This window comes from Neopelma chrysocephalum, unplaced genomic scaffold, assembly GCF_003984885.1.
Source record: "Neopelma chrysocephalum unplaced genomic scaffold, ASM398488v2 Primary Assembly neopelma1_89, whole genome shotgun sequence".
NCBI lineage: Eukaryota > Metazoa > Chordata > Aves > Passeriformes > Pipridae > Neopelma > Neopelma chrysocephalum.
The window spans coordinates 597,843-621,509 of record NW_020897751.1 but is presented as its reverse complement, the minus strand read 5'-3'; the positions used below and the strand labels follow the sequence as shown (position 1 = coordinate 621,509).

Genomic DNA, 23,667 nt, shown 5'->3' with positions numbered 1-23,667 from the left:
CCTCTGGCTCCCCTCAAGCCAGAGCAGATGTGTTGCACATGCAAGCCCTGGGAGGGGATTATTCCCTGTGCTTGGCACTGGGGAGGCTAAATCACAATGCAGAACCCAGTACTGGGTTCCCAGGGACTAGAGAGACACCCCCACATCAGAGTGAGGCCAGAGATGGTGGGTGGAAGCCAAGGTGTGCAAGGAGAGGCTGGGGCAGCTGCGTTTGCTCAACCAGACCCAGTTGCATATTCCCCCTGCCAAGGGCATATTCCCTGCCAAGGCGGGTATCCACTGGCTGGGCAGGCTCAGATGCATTTCAGCAGGTTGCCTGGCAGATCCAGAAAACCACTCAACTTCTCCTCTCAGCCAGGGCAGCCACATACGGGCACGAGTCCCTCTTGGCACGTCCTCCCTGTGAGCACCTCGCGGGCTTTGCTTTGCTGTTCCGGGGTGAAATGCTACTGCCTGTGCCCTGAGAGCACCCAGGACACGTGTGATGGGTGTCACCTCCCTGTGGTGACCTGTCCACCCAAGGGTGGGCTCCCAAACACGAGCACCACCCGCTCAGACACCACGTCTCTGTTGGCACAGCTCAAACAGGGCCCTGTGTCTTCAGCACAACCAGCACATGCATGGCCAGTAATCAGGAAAATCACAGTTGGAGTCAGGACCTGCTTTCCCCCACCAAGCAGGGGGTGAGAGACACTGAGGGGACACAGGGATGGGAAGATGCAACTCCGGGGCTGGACGCAGCACGCCAGGGCCACACCTCCCTCTTTAACCACTCAGCTCAGCATCCAAGGGACAATTGCTCCTCCTTGAAGCCAAGGTGTTCTTTCCACCCTGCTGGTGACCTGTGGTGGTTTGCAAAATAGCTTCAGAGGGAGGGTTGGGAGGGGTTTAGTCATGGGAGCAGTAAAATGATAAGGTAGGGACAGAGCTCAGCACAGGCTGCACAGAACTTTGCTTCTCCCCCTGGTGACAAAGGAGGAAAGCAGACCAAAGGCATGAGTGCCCTGGGGTTTTTGGGGTTGGGTGGGGCTTTTTTTTCAGTAACAGACTTTACACTCTGCGCCACTCACACAAACCAGAAAAACCTGAGCTCAAGTTTCTCGCTAAATAAAACTCAACAGCAGCCATGCACACACAAAAAGAAATGTCTCACCAGCTCTGCATCACAAAGAACACCAAACCCCTTTATAATCAGCTGGAAAATACAGGGGATTTATGGAGGGGCTTGTTTCTCCCCCCTGCTGCTCCTCCACAACTGCAGAGAGAAGAAATGCAAAGCCAGCCAGGGCATGGTGGTGATGCTGACTGGCAGCAGCCTCTGCGAGTCTGTGGTCCAACCTTGGCGCCCATCAGGGACAACCTCACAGGGCCTGAAATTACACCATGGCAACTAAAACACCCCTCCCACCCCGACAAAGCAGCACAGACATAAATGCTGGTGTCACTGTCCCCAGCACGGATGGTGGCAGGGCTGGACCCAGACAGGCTGCCCTCTCCCATCCTCCCAGCAGAGAGAGCTCCATCCCCACAGAGCTCCTGCCCTGAGCGGCCGTGGCCAGGCTAAAGAACCACCTCATGCTCAAGGAGAGGTGGACAATTGTGTGGTTTTGTTGTTGTTTTTTTTTTTAATATGTCAAACCACTACACCTTCCATGAGGGGTTTGGGCAGGAGATCATCTCCCTCGCCAGCACTTTCACAGCACCCTCTGCTGCCCAGGCGTCCCCATTTCCTTCAGAGAGCACCATCCCAGGGACAAGGGTCGCTCCAAGACCTCAGTGCCTGCACGACCAAACAGCAGCCAGCTGGAGCGCAGAGAAATTTCGGAAAGAGCACCCGAGGCTAAAGCAGCTCGGGGCACAGAACTGCCCAGCTGGTCGTGCTGTGTTTGGTGCAGCCCAGGGTGAGGTTTTCCCCCGGGCACTCTGCTCTCTGCTGCCAACCAGCAGCTCCAGGTCCCTCTGCACAGCAGCTCTCCACCCACACGTGGTGGATGTTCGAGGTGCTCACACCAGTCCTGTGCTAACAGCAGCAGTGCTTCACCCTCTGGCTGCTTTCAAGTAATCCCCTCCTCTTTCCCTCCCCCTCAGTGGGTGTTTGTTGTTACAAGAGGAAAATAAAATGAGTTTTGAAACATTTGGAACGAGCTTGACTCAGGATTCTTTTTCTGATTTGTTCATGCCTTAACAGTCTGAACTGGGGTGATCCTGGGGGGCTCCCAGCCCCGTTTTACCAGTGCTCTGGGAGACAAGGGGAGCTCCCCTGGCAGTGAGATACCAGCTGGGACTGGTGCAGAGAAGGGTGAGGGAGTGGGGATGGTGCACAAAGGCCCAGCAGATGTGCTGGATCCTGTCTGGAGAGCCTCCATCCCACTGCTAGAGCCGTGTGATCTGCATGTTGGAAATCTCTGAGGACACCTTGGTGAGGGCTCAGCTCCTGCTCTGCTCTCTCTCCATCAGACTCAAGTAATAGGGGAACTGGGCTAGTGGGAGGTGTCCCTGCCCATGGCAGGGGTGGCACTGGAGGGGCTTTATGGTCTCATCCAGGTGTCTGCAGGTGGTGGGACGGGGCTGTTGGTGCCTTGTAGCACAACTGCAGTGGCTCTGCTTCAGTTGTCATCTCTGAAGGGGTTCCACTTTCTAGAACTGACCACAGAGGAGAACAGGACAGGGTGAGGCAATCTCAGGGTGCCAGAGGAGGCTGTGGGTGAGATAGGATCTCTCTGCATTGACAGTGATTACCTGCCTCACTTTGTAGGGTTGTAATGACACCTTTTTCTGGGTGATGAGTTGCTCCCAGCAGGGCTGTGCCCTGGAGCTGCATTCTTCCAGCACTGCACTGGGCTCATCCACGGAAAGCCAATTGTACAATGAAGAGGGAGCAGGGAAGAAGTTCAGGATTGTTCTGAGCTCTTCTGGACAAAAGAATGGGGGAAGAATTAGCTGAGAAAAACCACTGGTGGCCACAGCTCTGTCACTTCACAATCAGCATTAAGGAAAATTTATGGTTTTGTTTATTCAATTGCATGTCTGGGAATGAAATGATTGCATGAACAATTCTAGGAAGGTGTTGTGAAAGGAACGAGCTGTTTCCTCAAGCTTCACTTGAGCAAAACCTTTAGCGTGAGCAAAACCCCTACTAAATGTGTAAATCAGAGATATCCCGGCCCAGCTGAGGGGCTTTAATCCAGGAGAGGTCCAACCAGAGGAGGGCTGCTTCCCTCATCAGGTTCTTTAACTTGAGCCACGTCCTCCAAGGTCACTGCAAGAATCTGGCAGGAATTAGACAAGAGCTGACCTTTTCTTACTGCTAAAGTCAGACTGATACTCTCTTTCCCAGTCCAGGGCACCAAGAGCAGATGGCAGATGGTTGAGCACTGCCCTGCTTGTGCCCGGTTTACACTTGTGCTTGGCAGGAGATACCAAGATGGTCTCCAGCAGCCTGGGCACACGGTCTGGTGGTTTGCACGTGTGGGAAAGCAGCAGCAGCAGCAGCAGAGCAGGAGTTGGAGCAAAGGTATGCACTGATAGGCAAGGCCATGATTAACACCCATCACCCTGGTGAGCACAGAGGACTTGTGGCACCAGGAGGTGCCACAGAGGACGTGACTCACCAGCAGAAGACCTGCACCTGCTCACAGAGGGACAGCAGTGGGGACACAGCTGACTTCAGGGGCTCTTTCTCTTCCTGTTGTCCCAGCAGCACGAGGGGTTGCAGTCCTGTGATGCTCAAACAAGGACATGAGAGACATCCAGCAGCAATGTGGCCTGATGTCTTTGAAGCACCACGTCAGCAAGATGCAGAAGCGACACCTCACTCCAGAGGATGGAACTGTTGACTCTTACAGCACCTGAGAGGCCAAGAAACAGTTGGGGTTTGGGCCTCAAGCAGAGCCCAGGAGCATATGAGGGACTCAATAGCTGGTAACCCTTGATCTCCTGGCAACACTCCGGGGATCTTGGCCAGCCCAGCTGGACACCCCTCTCTGAGAATCATGGAATCCTGGAACGGCTTGGGTTGGAAAGGACCTTCCAGATCAGCTCATTCCACCCCCTGCCATAGGCAGGGACACCTCCCACTAGCCCAGGTTGCTCCAAGCCCTGTCCAGCCTGGCCTTGGACACTTCCAGGGATCCAGGGGCAGCCACAGCTTCTCTGGGCAACCTGGGCCACCCTCACAGGGAACAATTCCTTGCCAATATCCCATCTAACCCTGCCCTCTGGCAGTGGGAAGCCATTCCCCCTTGTCCTGTCACACCAGTTCCTGATGAACAGCCCCTCTCTGGCTTCCTTGTAGCTCCTTCAGACCCTGGAAGGAGCTGTGAGGTCTCCACACAAACTTCTCCTCTCCAGGCAGAACATTCCCAGCTCTCCCAGCCTGTCTCCACAGGGAAGGTGCTTCAATAGGGGAAGCAGTGTGGCCCTAAACTTGATGCAAGGGCCAGGAGTGGCCACAGCTCCACCAGGAGCCTCTCTGATGTCCTGTCCCCCAAAGGAAGGCAAGTTTTGTTGGTGTTGCTATATGCTGGGAGGAAGGGGGAGTGGTTCTTGTCTGGGCATACCTGGTCCTGTTTTTCCACCTTTCCTCCTCTCCCTGCAGGGAAAAATATCACACTCTGCTCTGAGCCACTGCTCATTTGAGGGTGAGCCAACTGGGAGGGCTTCTGGCACTGCCTCCATCTAGTCTTTGGTGAAGGCCAGTCATTAGAGCTCTAAATACAGGTGGAATTATTTAGGCTTCCCAAAGAACGACTATTTGCATTTCAGCAAGTGTGGCTGGGCCAGACCTGGCAGGTTTGACAGCAGGGGGGCTGCAGGAGCCCACGGGGGGCACAGCCAGCCCCGGGGTGCTGCAGTCTGGGCACCTTGGCAAGGAGTGGAGAAGTGGCAGCGCTGCCAAAAATGACACCCCCAGCCCGTGCCACCCCTCACCCACCCTGCAGGGACCTCCTGGGGCATCAGGCAGCTCCTGGCCAAAGGCACTGCCAGCTGGGAAGCAGTGAGGTCTGGGAAGAGGTGAAGGCTTCGTGCCCAGCTTCCTCCCTCCCCGGGGATGGATTTATTTCTCGTTTTTTAAAGACCACCCCCTGAAGTCACTGTGGGGACTGGGAAGTTCTGCATTTTCAGGCAGTGGCTCATTACAAGCCAGGAGGCAGTGAGAAGAGCCAAAAAGAGCTGGATGGCTCACCCACAGGAGCTTGTTGGGATGAACTGGGCTGGTCCCAGGCACCCCACAGCTCCTTCAGCACCCCACAGCTCCTTCAGCACCCCACAGCTCCGTGCACCATCAGCCCTGTACACCAACACCAGCACCAGTCCCAGTGCAGATGGAGAGTCCAGAGGCTCCATGTCCTCCAGCTCACAGAGGTCACGGGTGATGCCAAATGACTCCATCAAGTGGAAATAACCAATTTGTTACAGCTCTCAACTCTTCTGCCGCGCCACGAAAACATTCCCAAGCGAGCCCAGGTGGGCGGGCTGTCTCCTGCCGGAGCAGACTCCGGCCCTCAGGTAAATTACATCCTCGTGGGAGGAAGGATTAGAGGGAGTGGCGACCCGTGACGCTCCGGAATCCGCGGAGCAGAGGGAATATCAGCCCGGTGAGCGGTGGGCGAGAGCAGTGTGAACGGGCAGCAGGGACCTGCTGCGGGGTGGGCATCGAGAAGAAAGGCACCCACAGCTCTTCTGCTGCAGCCCCTGCACCGCCACAGGTAATCAATCAATCAATCCATCAATCCATCCCTCCTCCGCGGGTGCCCCTGCCTTGGCACAGGGGCCGTCCCTGGGCACGGCAGGAGAGAGCTGCGGGGAGCTGTAGGCAGTAGGATGGGACAGCGGGGCTTCCCCAGAGTCCCTTTCCCAAAGGAATGTCGTTTGTGCTCCGGGAGGGGCAGGGTGCTGGGAGAGGTTTCACCCTGCTCCTGCTGCTCCTCTCGGAGCTCACCGGGGGCTCTCCAGCTCTGCTGAGCTGAGGGACGCTCCACTAAGGGAGTGTTTCTGCAGGTTTGCTGTTGGGAGGAAAGGGCCATCCCGGGCAAGGCTCTTCCCTGGAATTTGCGTTCTCTCCTCCTGACGCTACGCCGCAAAAATGCTTTCTGTCCCTCCTCGCTTCTTCTAAGGGCTCAGTCTTAAAGTCCTGAGTGCAGAGCCTCGGGGCCGAGCTCTGGGCTGTGGGAGTGCGTGGCTGCCGTCCCTGTCCCAGAGACCCGCGTTCTCCTCGGGAGCATCCCGGGAAGGATGCGGGGAAGGAGGGTCCTGCTGCGGCACGGGGATGTCGGCGGTGACAGGCGGGGCACTGAAGGGTCTTGGCCCCAAATCGCGCCCCAGGGGGTGCAGGAGGGTTCCCCACTACCCTCCTTCCCCCAGAGTGGGGGTCAGGGCTCTGCCGAGCCAAGTCAGAGCCCCCCGAGCCCGTGCTGTGAGCAGAGGGTGGACAAGGGGTGTCCCAGGGTGCGCTCCAGCAGAGCGGTGGTGCAGTTGGGATCCTCCACCACATCCGCGCCAGAGACAGCAGAGGGAGCAGGTGACCTTCTCCCCGGCTGCAAAACCACCTCCTGCAGCCTGGGAAGCCGGTCCCTCCCGCAGGAGAGAGGGAATGACGAGGGTTAGAGCCGGGAAGGGACAGAAACCTGCTCCCAGCTCTCCTTCCCTTCACCAGGGGAGCAGTGGGGTGGGTGCAAAATGCGTGGCGCGGGCATCCAGCCGTGATCGCTGCTTCCCGTGCAGCCCAGCGCAGGCACGGGCATTCAGGGGGAATTTGGTAGCTCCTTGCGACATTGCTCCACGCAATTTAACTATTTCAGCGTGTCACACAAGAGCTGAGGCAGTATTTCTGCTTCCCAACAAATTTACCCATGGAGGGTCTGCCTGTGGCAGTGGGGTGGAAAGAGATGATCTTTAAGGTCTCTTTCAACCCAAACCACTCCGTGGTTCTGTGTTTCTATGAAATAAAATAATAGTAAGGTGTTTTGTGGTAGGAACATGTCAAAACAGATCCTTCCAAACCCATCCCAGAAAGAACAGCAGGCTCCTGAGATGGTATTTTACTCAGGTTTGCAAAAACAGGTCAGGGGTGTCCCAGGGGCTATTCAGGCATAAGGAGAGCCCAACAAAATCACATTGTTTGATTTCAACTTAAAAACAAAACTCCACGGCCCTGGGACTTAAAATTGGGTGGTTTACTCCTTCCAACTGCCCGAGGCATCATTCTAAATGAATAATCTCTAATAATCTCCTTGAAAACCAGGTTTGCCTGGGCACAAATAGCTGTACACATACATGCTCATATTTCCAAAAACAAGGGCCTGATGAACAGTGTGGGATTAAGATATGGTAGAATTTGGACTCTACCATTGGTCAAGATTAGCAAAATAAGCCATTTTTAGGAGCAATTAGAGGACTTCAAGTTTAAAATGATTTAATCTGTGGAGTGGTCATGTTGATCTGCTGATGGAGGTGAAGTGGACATCAGGCATTCCCCAACTTTTCCCCAGTGCACTCCCCAGCTTTTGTGCCAGTGCCATCAGTGTCTCTCACATTCCTGCTGTTGATGATGTTTTGCAGAGCACCGTGATGTGGCTGTTCCTGACCATTGCTTATTTACTGTGCATCGGGGAAAAGTCAGATGCAAACCCCGAGGTGTCCATGGACGTTGTAAGTCCTGACTTCTCCCCCTTCTTTCCCACTTGGTCGTGCAAGCTCCCTGTGCTGTCACAGCCTGGGCGTGGTCCCTGTGTGTCTTCACCAATGTTTGATACCAGGTTTTATTACCTCCCTGTTCTTCTTCGTGATAAATCTTCCCAGATTTATGGCAGACATTTATGGGGAACTTCATTCCAAGTCAGCAGGTTTGGCCAACGCAGGTGTCTCAGGCTCAGGGCGTCGCTGTCACTGCTGCCCCGCTCTTCACACGCACTGGTTGCAACACCAAGAGAGACAGTTCTGTACCAGACCTGCTCAGGGAGTACAGGAAGCTCACGCCTGCCAAAAGTTTCAGCTGCAGTCGTGGCACTGCCACAGCGCTGGTGGAAGGGCTGTTGGGAGGTCCCTGCCCCTCCCTCCCGCCGGCAGCAGCAGCCACTGGTGGCTTTGCCCAGCCAAGCCCTCACACCCTTCAGGAGAGAGACCCCCACCCCCTCCCTGGGCACCTGTCCCACGCTGTCCTTCCCCTCCTGCAGGGTGAAATCGTCCGCCACCACGGGTACCCCTTCGAGGAGCACGAGGTGCTGACGGATGATGGTTACTACCTGGCCCTGCAGAGGATTCCTCACGGCAGGGGCAGCCCAGACAGCACGAGCACCTCCCATGAAGCAGAGGCACAGGGCTCCAGCATGTTCTGTCCCCGTAAGTGTCCCAGGAAGGGCTGCCTGGTCCCCGTGCAAAGGGCACAGCCAGTGTCCGGATGTGGACCTGTGTTTCTCTCTGGGAGTGTGATTTGTCAGGCTCCATCAAATGTAGAGCCCAGCCTTATTTTCCATCTTCACTGTAACAATTTCCTCTGCCCTGGGATGACCAAAGAGCCTTCCTCAAGAGTACCTCTCCAGAGAGGCTGAGGGCAGAGGTGACCGCCTCCCTGCCCTGGTGTCACTGCCCCGGGGGGTTGCTGCCAAAGCAACGCCTGGATGGGAACAGTCAGTGTTCCCAGTGCTCAGAGCAAATGATTCCTCCTCTTCTTCCTCTAGCTCCAAAGGCTGTGGTCCTCCTCCAGCACGGGCTGGTGTTGGAGGGAAGCAACTGGGTGACCAACTTGCCCAACAGCAGCCTGGGCTTCATCCTGGCCGACGCCGGCTACGACGTCTGGATCGGGAACAGCCGCGGGAACAGCTGGTCACGGAAACACAGAGAGTTTGACTTTCACCACCAGGAATACTCAGCTTACAGGTATTTGCTGCAGGGTGGGCAGGTACCTGGCACCCTCAGCAGGGTTCTGCAGGCTGGAGGAGCAGCGCTGCTGGCAGTCACACCCTCTGCCAGGGGGCACAAACCGGCACCACTGGGACTCCACGGGGCTGCCCAGACCCCCCAAAGCCCTTGCCTGGGCCCAGGCAGCCGTGGCACTGCTTGCCATGTCAGCAGGAGTGATTTTGTCATGTGCATGTCTCCACTGCAGCTTCCACGAGATGGCCATGTATGACCTCCCAGCCACCATCAACCACATCCTGCAGAAAACCGGGCAGGAGCAGCTGTACTACGTGGCTTACTCTCAAGGCACCACCACAGGTACTTGGGAGGAGGTCAGCCCAGGGTCACAGTTGCACCCAGTTTTGGAGTGTTCCTAAAACCTTGGTCAGGGGCGGTAAACATCCAGGCACGTCCAAACAACAGTGGGAGAAGGGCAGGTAATAATCCCCGTTTGCTTTAACAGAACAGTTTTGAGCAGTGACAGCCCAAAATCGGTGGCAGTCACAGCTTTTGGTGCATCCCACTGCTGCCAGAGCCCCAGGGAGAGCTTTGGGAGGTGCAGCTGGGCTGAGCACTCAAGCTGGGACTTGAAATACATCAGCAGCAAAGGCTTCAGGTGAAGTCACCAACCTGCTAGAGCCACTTCTGAGGGTCTTTCTGGTAGGCACACACACCTGGGAGTCAACAGCTCCTTCATATATAGCAGGGCAGGGTCTGCTTCCTTCTCCCTCACACAGGTTTCATCACCTTTTCATCCATCCCTGAACTGGATCGCAAAATCAAGATGTTTTTTGCCTTGGCTCCCATCACTGTGAACTCCAACATGAAGTCGCCCTTGGTGAAGGTGTTTGACCTTCCCGAGGTGCTGGTTAAGGTATGTCCTCACCACATGTGAGATGTGCTAAGACATGCAGGGCTGGTCCATCCCCTCCCTCCCTCTGCCCTCTGGGTGCCCTCTGTGTGTTCGTGCCCATGCCCTTCACCCTGCAGGGCATGGAACAGTGTCAAACATCCCCCTGCTCAGCCCTAATCAGAGAAGAACTGTTTCTAGATGTTGGGTTTGGGTCACTTCTCCCGGGAGAACCCTCTCCTGGGAAGATCAAGGCTCTCCCAGGGCCATGGGCGTTCCTGAAAAGCCAAAATGACAAAGCACAGCAAAACTGCGGCGAGAAGTCAGCAGCTCCCAGGGGTGGGCAGGGAGGTGGGGAGCACCTGGAGGCAGAAAGCACCAGGAACCACTCTGACCAACCCTTTTGGCTTCCACAGCTCATTTTGGGACACACGGTGGTCTTTGATAAGGGCCATATCTTGAAGCAAGTGATCTCCGGGGTGTGCACCTACCCCATCTTCAGGAGTGTCTGCTCCTTGATCCTTTACTTGCCCGGTGGCTTTACCAGCAGCTTAGATGTGGTAGGTACCCTCCAGCTCACCTTTGAGGGGATCCAGTTTCTCCCTGTCTGACCAGGAGCTGTCAATGTGCTGCCTTCACGTGGCCTTTCACACCTTTGATGGGTAGAAACATCTGGGCCGTTGTGCTGGCATTTTGCCCCCCTGGACATTCATTCCATGCTCCAGGGGCTCCCAGGGTTTCTCTTGCACTGAGTGATTTGTGATTTCACAAATGTGTTTTAGTGACATTGTGGAACAAACTTCCCTTCAATCCACCTCTAGGACTGAAGGCCATCAGGCTTTTCAGTCCACCATCCCTCAGAGCAAACTTGTCCCCAAATCAGAGCCTTTCTCTGTGCTCCACTGCACTGAATGTGGAATCCTAGAAAAATTCAGGCTAGAGGCACCAGGCTGGGGGGTCTCCATCCCAACCTGCTCCCACCAGGGCCAGCACTACAGTGGGTTACTTGAGGACACATCCAGGCAAGCTGGGCAGTCCCAGAGGGACCACAAGGGGAAGGGCTATTTCCTTGAGGCCAGCCAAGATTTCAAGGTCCAGATCCTGCCAAAACCTGCTCACGTGAGTGAAAATGGAGACAGAGTACCAGAAGCACCAAAAGCAGTAATAACTTGATCCTGGATGGAGTCAGAACTGGGCCACTGTTTCTCGAGGAAAGTGTAGGTGAAATTTCTCAATATTCCAAAAAGCAAACATTAGAAACAACGCACAGCTACTGCAGTGAGTTGCACTCTGTCTTTGCAAAAGGATCCTGAGCACAGGATGCGGAGTCTTGCTTTGGTTTGAAAAGCAGACACACTCCTAACGTGGCCCAGCATCCCATGGGGAATGCTCAGCTTACTGAAGGGAGCTCTGCAGCTCTGTGTGAGGCTACTGAACAGGATGAGTTTTATTTCTGGGGGGATTTCCCTCCCTGCAGAGAATAAATCTCTCCCCTGGTTTCTTGCAGAGCCGCATGGACGTGTACCTGTCTCGCTACCCTGACTCAACATCCCTACAAAACATGCTCCACTGGCGCCAGGTGAGATGTCCTGCTGCAGGGGCAGATTCCATGCTACAGGAGCCCACGTTCTCTTCTCTCAGCTGCTGAGGGCCTCTGCTCAGGGCTGGGCTTCAATCCCCCACTGCTCTCCCTGCAGAGCTGTGTTTTAGAGAGAGGCAGGGAAGCTGAACTGAAACACTGCTGCAGGTGAAGTTCCTTAGGCCATGACTCCCAGCAAAAGGTGCCCCAGAGTCTTTGGAGCTGGTAGGAGGTGGAGATGGAACAAAGACTGGTAATAAACCAGGACAGGAGATGCCAAGGGTCAGTAGGAAAACAAATGATACAACTGATTATTGGAAACATGCACAGCCTCACATCTTCCTGCTGTGGACATTGACCATGACAGAAGAAGGAAACTTGCCCACAGGTTTAATTCATGTCTCCTTTGAGGCTTTTGGTTGTACAGCAGGTTCCCCGTGGGTTTTGGGGGCCTCAACCTCCTGACATCAGTGTTCTGCAGAGAGGAGGGGTGAGCAGAGCCAGCACAGCTCAGGCTGTGCTGAGACCTTCCTGGGGACTGAGTTCTGCTCCCAAAATACAATATCAGACATAACAAAGGCTTCCTTGAGCCTGGGTGGCAGGAGGGAGCAAGGCAGTTCCCCAGTCACCCCTGTTATCCTACTTGGGGTCCCCTCCAACACATGGATAACAAACATGGCTCTCCTCCTTTTCCAGCTCTATCTGACAGGGGAATTCAAGTATTATGACTATGGCAGTGACAACATGCTCCGTTACAACCAGGTAAGAGAAGGCCATTCTCATTTGACAGTTTTAAAAGAGATTTAAAAAAAAGGGAAATAGTGCAAAGAAAATATTGCGGTGGTTGAGACTGAATTTTGAGCATTGAGCAACCTGGGCTAGTGGAAAGTGTCCCTGCCCATGGCAGAGGTTTGGAAGTAGATGATCTTTAAGGTCCTTTCCAACCCAAACCATTCTGTGATTCCTTGAATTTTATGGTATTTGTGGAATTTACTTTATATGGGGAAGCAAGTCTGTGCCTTTCTTACAAAAGGTGTCTGTGATGTCACTCAGTGATGACTTTGTGACCCTCTGGTGAAAAGCACAGGAGCCCAAGGCACTGTGAGGCTCCCTGGTGATGGTTTCTCTGCTATAATTGGGATAAGGGAGCAATCCCAAGCAGCAATCAGGAATACTTTGAATTTTTGACTTGCCCTTGACCTCCCAGGCTGTATTTCCATTTGTCTTCCAGACCTCCCCTCCCTTCTATGAGCTGGAGAAGATGAAGGCCCCCCTGGCCGCGTGGTACGGGGGCAGGGACTGGATTTCAGCCCCTGAGGATGTGAACATCACCCTGCCCCGGATAACCAACCTGGCCTACAAAAAGTACATCCCCGACTTCGTCCACTTCGACTTCCTCTGGGGCAAGCAAGTGTATGAACAAGTCTACAAAGAAATGCTGGAACTCATGGAGAAGAGCTCCTAGAGTTGGAGCAGTGGCCACAGGGGGCTTCTCAATGACTTCTGGGGCTTCTTTGGTTTGGAGGGGGAAAAAAAGAAAAAGCGAAGAAACAAAAGAGGGGGAAAAGGCTCAATAAACTGCTACACTTGGTTTGGATTGACATTACTGTGGCAAGAGGGGAAAACAAGCCAATCCCATGATCGGGAGAGCACGCTGGATTTAGGTTAAACAGGCTGAGGCCCTTCAGAAGTTGGGCATGGCCCTTAAACCCTGGGTCTCCTGGGTGCCTCGCTCACGGGGGTCTCCAGCAGCAACAAACTGCGGTGGAACTGTGCTCCTGGTGGCCTCCTCACGCTCATGTTCCCAGCTGCAAACCCCTGGACAGAAGCTGGGTGCCTCCTGGACGCTGGTGTTTCCTGGGAGTGGGTCTGCTGGGATGGACCCACGGCATGGGTCGAGCGATGGATCCTCCAAGAGTTGCTTTATTCACCCTCTGGTGACTCTTCCACGCCAAGGACCCCAACATCCCGACTTTCTTTGCTTCACTTCACAGTCAGAAGGAGATGGAAGCTCTCTGCCTGGTGACAGTGAAGAGCTCTTATGGGTTTTTTCCCATGAGAACTGTTCCTTTTGCTAACGTAGGGAACGTCTTTCTCAGGTCCCTGTTGATTTGATTTGGATAACACTGGCCTTGCTCATGCGCACAGGAGTTTTCAATCAGTTCTACCAGGAAACACCATTTTAAGCACTTCTAAGGCACAAACCCAGCTGGAAAGGCCACCTTTTCCTGCCTCTCAGGGACAACTTTTGTTTTCCTTATGTGGGAGAGAGAAGAAGAGTCTGGTGGAAGCCAGTAATGAGTCTAAATCTGTGTTCAGCCTCTGGATTAAGTTCTTAATAATACAATGATCAGGGGAGGAACTGTGAATTTACCTGTTTGTGTAACTTTATTCATAAAATATGCCTGGGAGCAAGCAGGGCAAAGGATAAGGTCCTCTTTCCATGAAGATGCAATAATAATAATAATAACAACAATAATAATAAATTGATAGGGTCTACTGGGCTCTGTGTGGTTGTACTGTCTTAAACCTCTGGAGAAATTCTCCCCTGTGAGGGTGGGGAGGCCCTGGCCCAGGTTGCCCAGAGAAGCTGTGGCTGCCCCTGGATCCCTGGAAGTGTCCAAGGCCAGGTTGGACGGGGCTTGGAGCAACCTGGGCTAGGGGAAGGTGTCCGTGCCCATGGCAGGGGGTGGAAGGAGGTGATTTTTAAGGTTCCTTCCAACCCAAACCATTCCATGATTCTGCGTGGTGGGATTTTTGCACTCACAGGAGCGGGAAGACATTTTCAGAAGCTCGAAGCAGACAAAGGTACAGCACTGAGGTAATGAAAGAGTGCAGGCCCTGGCCACACATGCCATCAGGAGGAAAGCGCCCACACAGTGCTGGCAGAAAATTACAGGCTGGAGGATGGAGCAACACGTGCGAGTTCTGGGCTGGTTTCACAACCCACATACCACTCACAGGCCACGGCTGCTGCGGACATTGGAAGGCAACCATTAATCCCTGACCAGGAAAGCCATCCTCGAGCAGAGCAACCAAAGGCTCGGGCTCTTAGGTGGCCACCAAGCTATGGAAAGGCGCAGGTTGGACGGGCACGGGCTGCAGGGGGAGAACAAACCCCTTTGCCCTGTGCAGTGCCCGTCCCTTCAGCCAAACAGCGGCACTGCACGAGCTCTCCTCGCGCTGCCGCCCCTCGGGGAGAGGAGCTGGGTGCTCCTCCGGGAAAGCCTTGCAGACCTTCTGCAAACTGCCCACTGCAAATGTGTGGAGGCCGCCTGGGCCACTGCCACTTTTCAGGAGGAATGGAGTGACCACGTGTCTCCTGTTGAAGCCCAGCCTGTCCACGGTGTGTCCGTGGGGAGGTCGGCACGCTCCGGAGGCCTCGGAAAGCTGGTGGAGCCCGAGTTCTCCTGTTGCACCAGGAGCTCTTCTGGATGACCCCGGGAGTTAGGAAATGGCCCTTCACGAAGAAAAGCTTTTGGCATCTTTTTAACTGCGGCTATCAAGGGCTTAAGGCGCAACCCCATAGCCGGAATTCCGCTCTGGGCTGCTTTGGGAAACGTAATCCTTCGGAAGCACGAAAGCCACGACCACCACGCGGCCGAGCGGAGGGAGGTACCCCAGGTGTGATCAGCACAGAGCTGGTAATTGGAGGGCACGTGAGGTGGCACAGCAGGGTGACAGCATGGCAGGGCTCTGACACAGCATGGTCCTTATAACGCCGGGGATGACGGAGGCACCTCCACTCCCACCACGGCCTGCTCAGACACCGCAGCGGGCTCAGCCTGGTAATGTACTCTCCCCTGCCTCGTTCAGACCTGTGTGGGAGCTCTCCCGAGGGGGAAAAGGCACTGATTGCTTCTTTTTCTTGGTAATACCATTAGAGAGGCTTGCTGGGAATATTTCGGAGGGCAGATGTGTCTCAGGGTGTGGGAGAGCCACCGGGAGGAGAAGAAGGAGGTAGAGAGTGCCCTGCAATTCATGCTGCTGGGCTGGAGTTAAGCTCTGCCTTTTAAGAGCCCAGGAAAACATTAGAAATCATATATAATGTTAACTGTGTATATTAAAAATAGATCTCTGCTCAGGTCAGGAGTCTCTAAGGTGATAAAAGGGGGTTCTGGTTTTTTTCAGGCTACACTTAATTAATAAATTGTCTTCCTATGAGGCTTTACCAGTTTCAGTTCATAGGATCCTTCACTTCATAGTGGGGTTTGGGGACAAAAGCTAAGCAATAGAGAAACAGAAAAAGTATAGATATAGACATAGATATAGATATAGATATAGATACAGATATAGATATAGATATAGATGATATAGATACAGCCCAGCCAACCTAAATATGCTCTTTCTGTAGCATAAACTCCTCCTTTGGATTAATTCCCTCTGTGAGACAACTGGCCCGATGGTATTTTCTAGCACTTTATTTCTTGTATTATAGAGCTGGTTCTCTTCTTTTTACCACTAAAAATATAAGAAAGGCTCTTGTCTAGTACCAATCCTGTCTGCACAGAGGGGTGTAAAAAGCCTCATGTGGACTGTAATGGAAGCTGAAACTGGGAATCCCCTCCACTTCCCCAGCCCAGACCTTGATATGGTCTTCAAATATATGAGAAACTTAACACATCATAACCAAGTGGAAACAGACATTTATAGCAGTGTTTAATAATAATAACGATCAACAACAATAATAACAATATTCATGTTATTGTTTTTATTGTTGTTGTTGTTAGTGCTATTATTATTCCTATTATTGTTCCCATTGTTATTATTTACGCAGGCACAAGATGTGGCTGTTCATTGCAGTCCTGTTTTTCATACAAGCCCCCACGAACTCCGAGGACGCTGGCGAGCAGAAAAAGGCTCTAAATCCCGAGGCTTCCATGAATGTTGTGAGTCGGGAGAACTCTGAATTCCCACTTGGAAAGCCCGGGGACGTTCAGCTGGGGGAGGGAGGGCTGGGGGTACCTACGTGGGGAGGGCTGGTGCTGCTGAGCAGCTGTGAGGTGATGCTGCCTCCACACCGTCCTGAGCCAGCCCAGCTTCCCGGAGGAGTCCTCTTCCTCCGGCGGCACTGAGTGCAATTGTCAGCAGGGCAGCCAGGGAAGGGGATAATCCCGGCCTGGATTTGGCCAGATGTCTTCCCAGAGGGTAGAGATTTGTGCGTGGCCCCTGTCCTGCAGCTGCAGCAAGTTGCTCGGGGCCGTGTCCAGGTGAGCCCTGGAAGTCTCTGAAGGTGGGTTTAGGTCGACCCAAGATGTGGGCGATAAATTCGCTGCCATTAATCCCTCCTGCCGACCTCGGGACACAGCGAAGTGTAGGCAGGATCTCAGCTGGATTTCACCAGATGGAAACTTCCCGAGCTGGGGAGTTTTCAGCGTAAATAAAGCTCAGGCAGAGCCTCGGGAGCCCTGCAACAAACCCTGTGGGGCTTATCCCATTGCCCTTCCAGTCAGCCCAGCCGGGCAGGTTCGATGCACCACCTTATCTGCCCCTCACATCAGCTCAGGGCGCGGCGTGGCACCTCCTGCCCCCGCTGGCAGCCGCCGGTAAATCCTTTCGGCTTCGATCTCCGGGTTTGGAACCTTTTCCGACCCCGCAGCAGCCCTCCTGCTCACAGGCACGGCGAGACCGAGCATCTCCTCTTCCCCGGGGCATCGCAGCGGGGCGGGAGCGGGGTTTGGGCAGAGCGTCCTCTCTCACAAAAAGCCCTCAGCTGACCCGGAGACACCCCGGGCAAAGCGAAGTCCCGGCTGCCACACCCCACCTGGGTTTTCCAAAGGCATCCCAGTGGATGAGGGATGTGCTCTTCAAGTCTGATAAACACCTGGGCTATGCATATTTTTCCACCTGGGTTTTTCTCTCCCCAGAGCCAGATCATCTGCCACAGAGGGTACCCCAGTGAGGAGTATGAAGTCCTGACTCAGGACGGCTACTACGTCCGCCTGAACAGAATTCCTCATGGAAGAGAAAAGCCAGGGAACAGAGGTACGGCTCTGTTTCACTCAAAACCTGCAAAAAATAACCCTCAACATAAGCAGGTGAAGGGATGAACCTTATCAGGCCAGGAGAGTATTTGTTGGTAAAGCAAAAATACCAAATCCACGAGATTTCTCCTATTCACAGTCAAAGCTGTAGCACCAGGAGACATCACCAAAATGCACATTGTGTGTCCTCTGGCAGTGCAAGGGAGAGGCTTTATTGGCCTTAATTTGGGGTGAGTAAATAGAAAAACTCTGGGTCAGGGAAATGTGCTCTTTCTTTTGCACCCAGGGGCCAAGCCAGTCGTGTTTCTCCAGCACGGGATATTCGGAGAAGGCAGCCACTGGGTGGAAAATCTGGCTAACAACAGCCTTGGCTTCATCCTGGCAGACTCTGGCTATGATGTCTGGCTGGGAAACAGCCGGGGAACGAGCTGGTCCCGGAGACACGAGCACCTTTCAGCTGACCAGACTGAATTCTGGGATTTCAGGTGGGCTGGAGCGTGTTACAAAAGCCTGGCAAACATCCCTGCCTGTCACTAACCTCTAGGCAGAGGTGGGTGCCTCCAAGTAGGCAAGTCAGAGCACCTAATCCCTGGGCACAGCCTCTCCCAGAGCTGCTGGTGGTGTATGCAGGGAGGATGGAGGTATCTGTGCAGACCTGCTGCTGACACAGTGCCAGCACCTCCCTGCAGCTGCCGAGAGCACGGGGCTCTGCTGGGACACCCGTCCTGCAGGGACATCAGCCTTGTGCCAGGGCATCCACAGAGACCCCACTGAGGTGCCCACAGGCATCATTGCCACCTCCCCTCCTCCTAGACATTGCCCACAGAAACCTTGTCCCCACGAATGGCCTTTTTAAGGTGGCAGTGCCTCTCCAGAGCCAATCTTCAGAGCAGTGCTGGATTTTCCAGGCTCATAGACATGCTGGCAGAAAAACCTAATAGAGCAGGTCTGCGTTTCGCCACATCTCACTAACAGGCACACGGGCAGGAGCTGGTGCTGCACTCCCTTCTGGGAAAGAGCATCCCTAGGAGTTGTAATCCTGGTGGGAGCCAGTCTGGGGCTGCAGGGTGGCTGTGTGTGGCCCTGGAATGCACAGCTGGGCAGGCTCTGCACAGCTCATTTACTGCTCAATGAGAACTAAGCCCTTTCAGGGAAGGATGATGCCACGGCCGGAGGGAGGCCTTCAGGTCCTCGCAGTTTCTCCCAGCTCTTAGGAATTTTCTCCTGGAAAATCAGCCCCGGATGTTAAGCCGGGCAATGCAAGGTGGCCAAAGCTCACAGGGAGGCTTGTTCTGGTGCTGCTTCAGAACCAGCACACCCCTCCTGTGTTACAGCTTCCACGAGATGGCCATGTACGACCTCCCGGCCGTGGTGGACTTTGTGCTGCAGAAGACGGGGCAGAAGCAGCTCTACTACATTGGCTACTCCCAGGGCTGCACCATCGGTGAGTTCCTGGGGGTTCCACACCACGTTGCCTTGAAAAGGTTCATTTTGGTGTCTGCCAGAAGAAAGCAGAGAGGTCCATCTTTGCCTCATCAGCCACCTCCAGCCACGGGGATGAAGGTGTTGTCTCCTCTCTTGCGCTAATGATAAGCGGGAAGGTGGCAAGAGATGTCAGAATTCCAGCTGGAGATAATGCCAGCTAAACGGATCTGGGTCTGAGCAAACCCAGAAGAAAGATGGACCGAGTCTGAGGTTGTTTTTCTCTTTTCTCAGCGTTCATTGCGTTCTCAGCTATGCCCGAACTGGCTCAGAAAATCAAAATGTTCTTTGCCCTGGCTCCTGTGGTGACAGCCAATCACACCAGAAGTCCCCTCATGAAAATGCCCTTGCTTCTGGACAAGAATCTCAAGATGATTTCGGTAAGGGATTGCTCCATGCCCTCCTGCCCTCACCTGTTCTAGGAAAGGGTTCATGCCCAGACACAACACCTGATGTGGCAGAAAACAGCTAATTCCTGCTGATTTATTGGCACAGACACCATCAGGTGCAGATGCAGTCCTGGATGGTCACTTAGCTGAGTCCACATCTTCCATCTGTAGGACAAAACTTGTTGAATTCCTGGACAAAACAGCTGGAAAAGAGCAGCTGTGCCACGTTGATTTTAATGGCAGTGGAAAACGGATCCGGTGCTTGGGGGAGGTGGGGGGAGAGAGGGGAGTCCTCAATCTTAATTTCTCTGGCGTGTGTTCAATCAGCATCGCCTCCTGCACTGAGCTGTACAGGTCTCTGCACAGCAGGAGGGCAGGAAGGGAAGTGCAGGAAATCCCAAACTTGCCCTTTGCTCCCGCAGCTGCTGCTGGGCAGGACGGACGCGACCCTGCGCGTGAGGAGGGTGTGGAGGTTCCTCCCCCAGCTCTGCACGCACAGGCTGCTGCACAAACCCTGCGCCAACCTCCTCTCCCTGCTGGGTGGCTTCAACGAGAAGAACCTCAACATGGTGGGTGTGTCAGGCAAGGAGAGGATGGGGGAACCAGATCCCTCTCTCACTTCTTCTCCCAGGGCAGGAAAAGTCCCCAGGCTCTGCTGGGTGAATGTCAGTGCCCAGGTGGCACTTGATAACACCCCTGAGTTAGGGCTGCCTGTCCCTGCGGCCACCCCTGCACCCCTGGGGTGCAGCCCCTGCTCCTCCCCACCCACACCAAGGGTGCTGAAGCAGCATCTGAGTGACCACAGGTAGTTCCTGAGGTCTTGAGCACAGTCCTATGAGGAGCAGCTGAGGGAGCTGGGGGGGCTCAGCCTGGAGAAAAGGAGGCTCAGGGGGGACCTTCTGACTCTGCAACTCCCTGACAGGAGGGGGGAGCCGGGGGGGTCGGGCTCTGCTCCCAGGGAACAAGGGACAGGAGGAGAGGACATAGTCCTAAACTGCACCAGGAGAGGATGAAAATCATGCTCCTAAACCTGACCCAGCTCTCTAGGCAGCACGACTCAGCAGTGGCTGCTTTGGGAAACACATCATCTGGCAGTGCCACCCTCGCTCCCCTCCACTGGAAAGCAATGATAGCTTGGATATTTTTCCTTGCAGACACGGCTGGATGTGTACACATCCCACTATCCGGATGGGACCTCTGTCAAAAACATAGTTCACTGGGCCCAGGTAGGTTCCCTGGAACACAGATGCTTCATCCCTGGGATGGGCCCTTCATAGGGAGCCTGGTGTGTCCAGGGCAGATGTGAGAGTTCAGGGATCTTGGATATTGGCAGATCCTGAGAAAGTAAAGGCAAGAAATCAGGTGTACAGGAGAGGTGCTGAATGCAGGATGAGCTGCCCTGTGGGGACAAGGGGACACCGTGCTGTGCCCCCTGGACTGTGCCAGGCAGGACAAGGGGAGGGATGAGGAGAGCGAGCCTGGGGACACCCTGGTGTTGGTGGGTGGAAACCAGGCTTTACAGGGAGAGCCTGGGAGACCTGGACAAGGAGGTAAAGCGGAACCCAAGAGCATCTCCCCCTGCCCAAAGGGCTCCTGGACACCCCAAGCCTGGGCTCTGCCAGTCCTGCTGCAGCTGCAGCGTTGGCCATGCTGGAAACCGGGTCAGGCTGGAGACCCCCACCCTTGTGCCTCCTTGCAGAGCCAAATTATAGGCAGCAGGGAAGGCATAAAAGGATGATCAGGTTGTTAAAGGAAATCCAGCAGCATCCTGCACACCCAGCTGGTGATGAGCAGGTTTTCAGAGGGAAGAGTGTGGCACCAGGGCAGCCAAGGAGTCACATGCAGCACCTCGGTTTGCCAACCCATAGCTAGGGACAGACATGGAGCAGGAGGCCAAAGCATCACCCTGTTAAAAAGGGTGGAAAATCTGGCTTTGCAGGGATCCCACCTCCTCCTGCAACATCCCATGGGTGAGGACACTGACACCTTTCCTTGTCCTGTCTGTCCCCAGCCAGCTGGCGTGGTTGGCAATGGGCAGGGCAGGGACTTGCCCAAACCCCTTCCAAGCACCCTCTCATGATATGGGCCTTCAAGGAGGCTGGGAGGTGCTGGACCCACACAGTGGCACTTGCTGGCCTCCCACAGCAGATCTACCCTCTCCTCCCAGGTGGTGAAATCAGGAGAATTCAAAGAATTTGACTATGGCAGCAAAAACACCGCCGTGTACCACCAGGTAGGAGGCTGCAGGGGCAGTGCTGGCAGCTGGAGATGCCAGGGTGGTGCAGGGGTGGGTTGCCTTGCAGGGGTTGACCACGACAGCCATTCCTCAGAGCTCCCTGTGTCCCTGCAGGACACACCACCCTTCTACCAGGTGGAGGAGATGCCGGTGCCCACGGCGGTGTGGTCGGGAGGGGAGGACTGGGCAGCCGACTGGAAGGATGTCCTCCTGCTGCTGCCCCGCATCACCCACCTCGTCTCCTACACCCACATCCCCGACTGGAACCACTGGGACTTTGTCTGGGGCTTGGATGCTCCCGGGCGCCTCTACAGCAGCATCCTGGAGCTGATGGAGGGCTCCCGGTAGAATGGTGGCTCCCAGGGAGGGGCTGGTGGCCTGGCCCCTCTCCCTCAGCTGGGACAGCCCGAGGACATGATGGGACAGTTCCTGTTGGGACAGTCCTTACTGTCCCCTCCTTCCTGCTGGCCTGCCATGCTTGTGGTGATGGTGCTTCCCACACACCCCTTGGTCGTTGGGGTTTGTCCTCCTTGCTCGAGACCTCCTCAAGGCCCGGTGGCACCGTGCAGACAGGGCACCACAGGGGTCAGCTGAGGTGTCAGGGTGGGCAGGAGCCACCAACCCTGCTGGAAGGGCCCCAAGGTGACAGTGGTGATCCTGGGACCCTGCCACGACCCCACTGCGGCTGCCCAGGCTGCAGATTGGAGCGCCCAGCCCATGAGGAGATGGGAGGGAGCTGGGCCTGCAGAGTCTGGCTGTGAGAGCAGCCCCCAGCCATGGCACAGAAAGGGAGGGAGGGGATGGATAAGACCAAACCTTTCTCGGCGGCAGTGAGGGGGCCTGGCGCCAGATCACAGCCCAGGGGGGTTCAGGTTGGATGTGGGGAACTCTTCTTCCCCTAGACAGGTCCCCAGGGAATTGGAAAGTCTCCATCTGGGGGGGTTTCAGGACTCTGCTGGGACAAGTCAGGCACTTACCTGCACTGTTTGGTGACCAGAGGTCCCCAGGGATGGCTGTCTGGCTGTCCCTGTGTCATCAGCACTAACACTCTGGGAATGCCTGCCCTCCATCCCTAGGAGCTGGTGACCCCAAGTGCCCTGGGCTGGGGCTGGGTTCCAGGGCCACTGTTCCCCCCAGGAAGCTGCCGCCAGGCTGATGTTCCAAGGCAATGCATGATCCCAGCCACACATTCCTATCCTGCTGCTTGCTGCAAAACCGGGGCTGGCGAAAATCCCTCCAAAATAAATGCTCAAAGGGGATTTCAGGAGCCTGTGCCGCAGCTCTGATGCCCCCGGCTCTTCCTTGCATGTGAACATTTTCCAGGGGGCTGCCAGGCCAGCAGGAATGCAATGGGGTGACCCAGCTGGCAGGGGTGGGTGGCACAGTGGGTGCTCAGGGGGTCCCAGCTGGGAGCATCCTGGTACCTCACCACTGCCGGGGGGGCAGGCACCAGCAATGCTCACTGACAAAAACAACACCAGCCAGCCTTGGGGATAGAGAGCTTTATTGTGTCCAGGAGGGTTTGGAAATCCCGGCTGAGCGGGACCACTGGGGGCAGCTCTGCCCGGAGCTGCTGAGATGTGTATGGCCGGGACAGCGGGACGAGTGCCATAAGGTGGCTACAGGAGCGGGATAGGGAGAAGGGGAGGGTGGGGAGGTGGTCTCAGGGCTGCCCCCACCCCAGGAGGGGTCCCCTTTCCCACCGCAGCCTTCTCCCACCCTCCATGGGCACAGGCAGCTGGTTCATCGCTGCACCGGGACCCACGGGTATCCATCCATCCATCCCTCCATCCATCCCTCCATCGATCCATCAGTCCCTCCATCCATCCCTCCATCGATCCATCCGTCCCTCCATCGATCCATCCATCCCTCCATCGATCCATCCATGCCTCCATCCCTTCCTCCACCCCTGCCTCTCTCCGTACACCTCTCCCTCCCTCCCTCCCTCCCTCCCCGGGGCCGCTCCCGGGGGCGGTGCGTTGTGGCGCGGGCGGTGCCAGCGGCGGGGGCGGCGCCGGCGGGTCCGGCGGCCATGGAGGGCGGCGGGCGGCGGGTGCTGGTGGTGGGCGCGGGGCTGGCGGGGCTGGGGGCGGCTCAGCGGCTCCGCGGGCACGGCTCCCTGCGGCTGCTGGAGGCGGCGGCCCGGCCCGGGGGCCGCGTCTGCACCCGCCCCTTCGGTACGGCCGGGGGGGGGCCCGGGGAGGCACCGGGAACACGGGGTGGGCGGCACCGGGAACACGGGGTGGGCG

At 55.5% G+C, this 23,667-nt stretch overlaps 3 protein-coding genes across 5 annotated transcripts in view; all 3 read left to right on the top strand.

Moving 5' to 3' along the window:
* Positions 1-7,569: 7,569 nt before the first annotated feature.
* LOC113972159 (lipase member M-like) lies at positions 7,570-13,783 on the top strand. The gene is made up of 9 exons (XM_027692950.1): positions 7,570-7,650; positions 8,175-8,340; positions 8,679-8,877; positions 9,107-9,216; positions 9,636-9,772; positions 10,165-10,308; positions 11,256-11,327; positions 12,024-12,089; positions 12,559-13,783. The coding sequence occupies exons 1-9, from the start codon at positions 7,570-7,572 to the stop codon at positions 12,790-12,792; spliced, it is 1,209 nt and encodes a 402-aa protein (XP_027548751.1). The 3' UTR covers positions 12,793-13,783.
* Positions 13,784-16,108: 2,325 nt separating this feature from the next.
* Positions 16,109-21,766, top strand: LOC113972160 (lysosomal acid lipase/cholesteryl ester hydrolase-like). 3 transcript variants are annotated; one of them, XM_027692953.1, is made up of 10 exons: positions 16,193-16,216; positions 17,195-17,312; positions 17,598-17,796; positions 18,646-18,755; positions 19,028-19,136; positions 19,354-19,398; positions 19,655-19,751; positions 20,337-20,408; positions 21,350-21,415; positions 21,533-21,766. In XM_027692953.1, exons 1-10 carry the CDS (start codon positions 16,208-16,210, stop codon positions 21,764-21,766), a joined length of 1,059 nt encoding a protein of 352 aa, XP_027548754.1. In that variant the 5' UTR covers positions 16,193-16,207. The 3 variants fall into 3 exon arrangements, with proteins under 3 accessions (XP_027548752.1, XP_027548754.1, XP_027548753.1); XM_027692951.1 differs by lacking the exon at positions 19,354-19,398 and having other exon boundaries at positions 16,109-16,216; positions 19,028-19,173; positions 19,605-19,751; XM_027692952.1 differs by lacking the exon at positions 19,354-19,398 and having other exon boundaries at positions 19,028-19,208; positions 19,646-19,751.
* Positions 21,767-23,450: 1,684 nt separating this feature from the next.
* The window catches only part of PAOX (polyamine oxidase), a 2,719-nt gene continuing 2,502 nt past the window's right edge, over positions 23,451-23,667 (top strand). The window contains exon 1 of the mRNA XM_027693075.1: positions 23,451-23,595. Coding sequence (XP_027548876.1) covers positions 23,451-23,595 — 145 coding nt within the window. The remainder of the gene's footprint in view (positions 23,596-23,667) is intronic.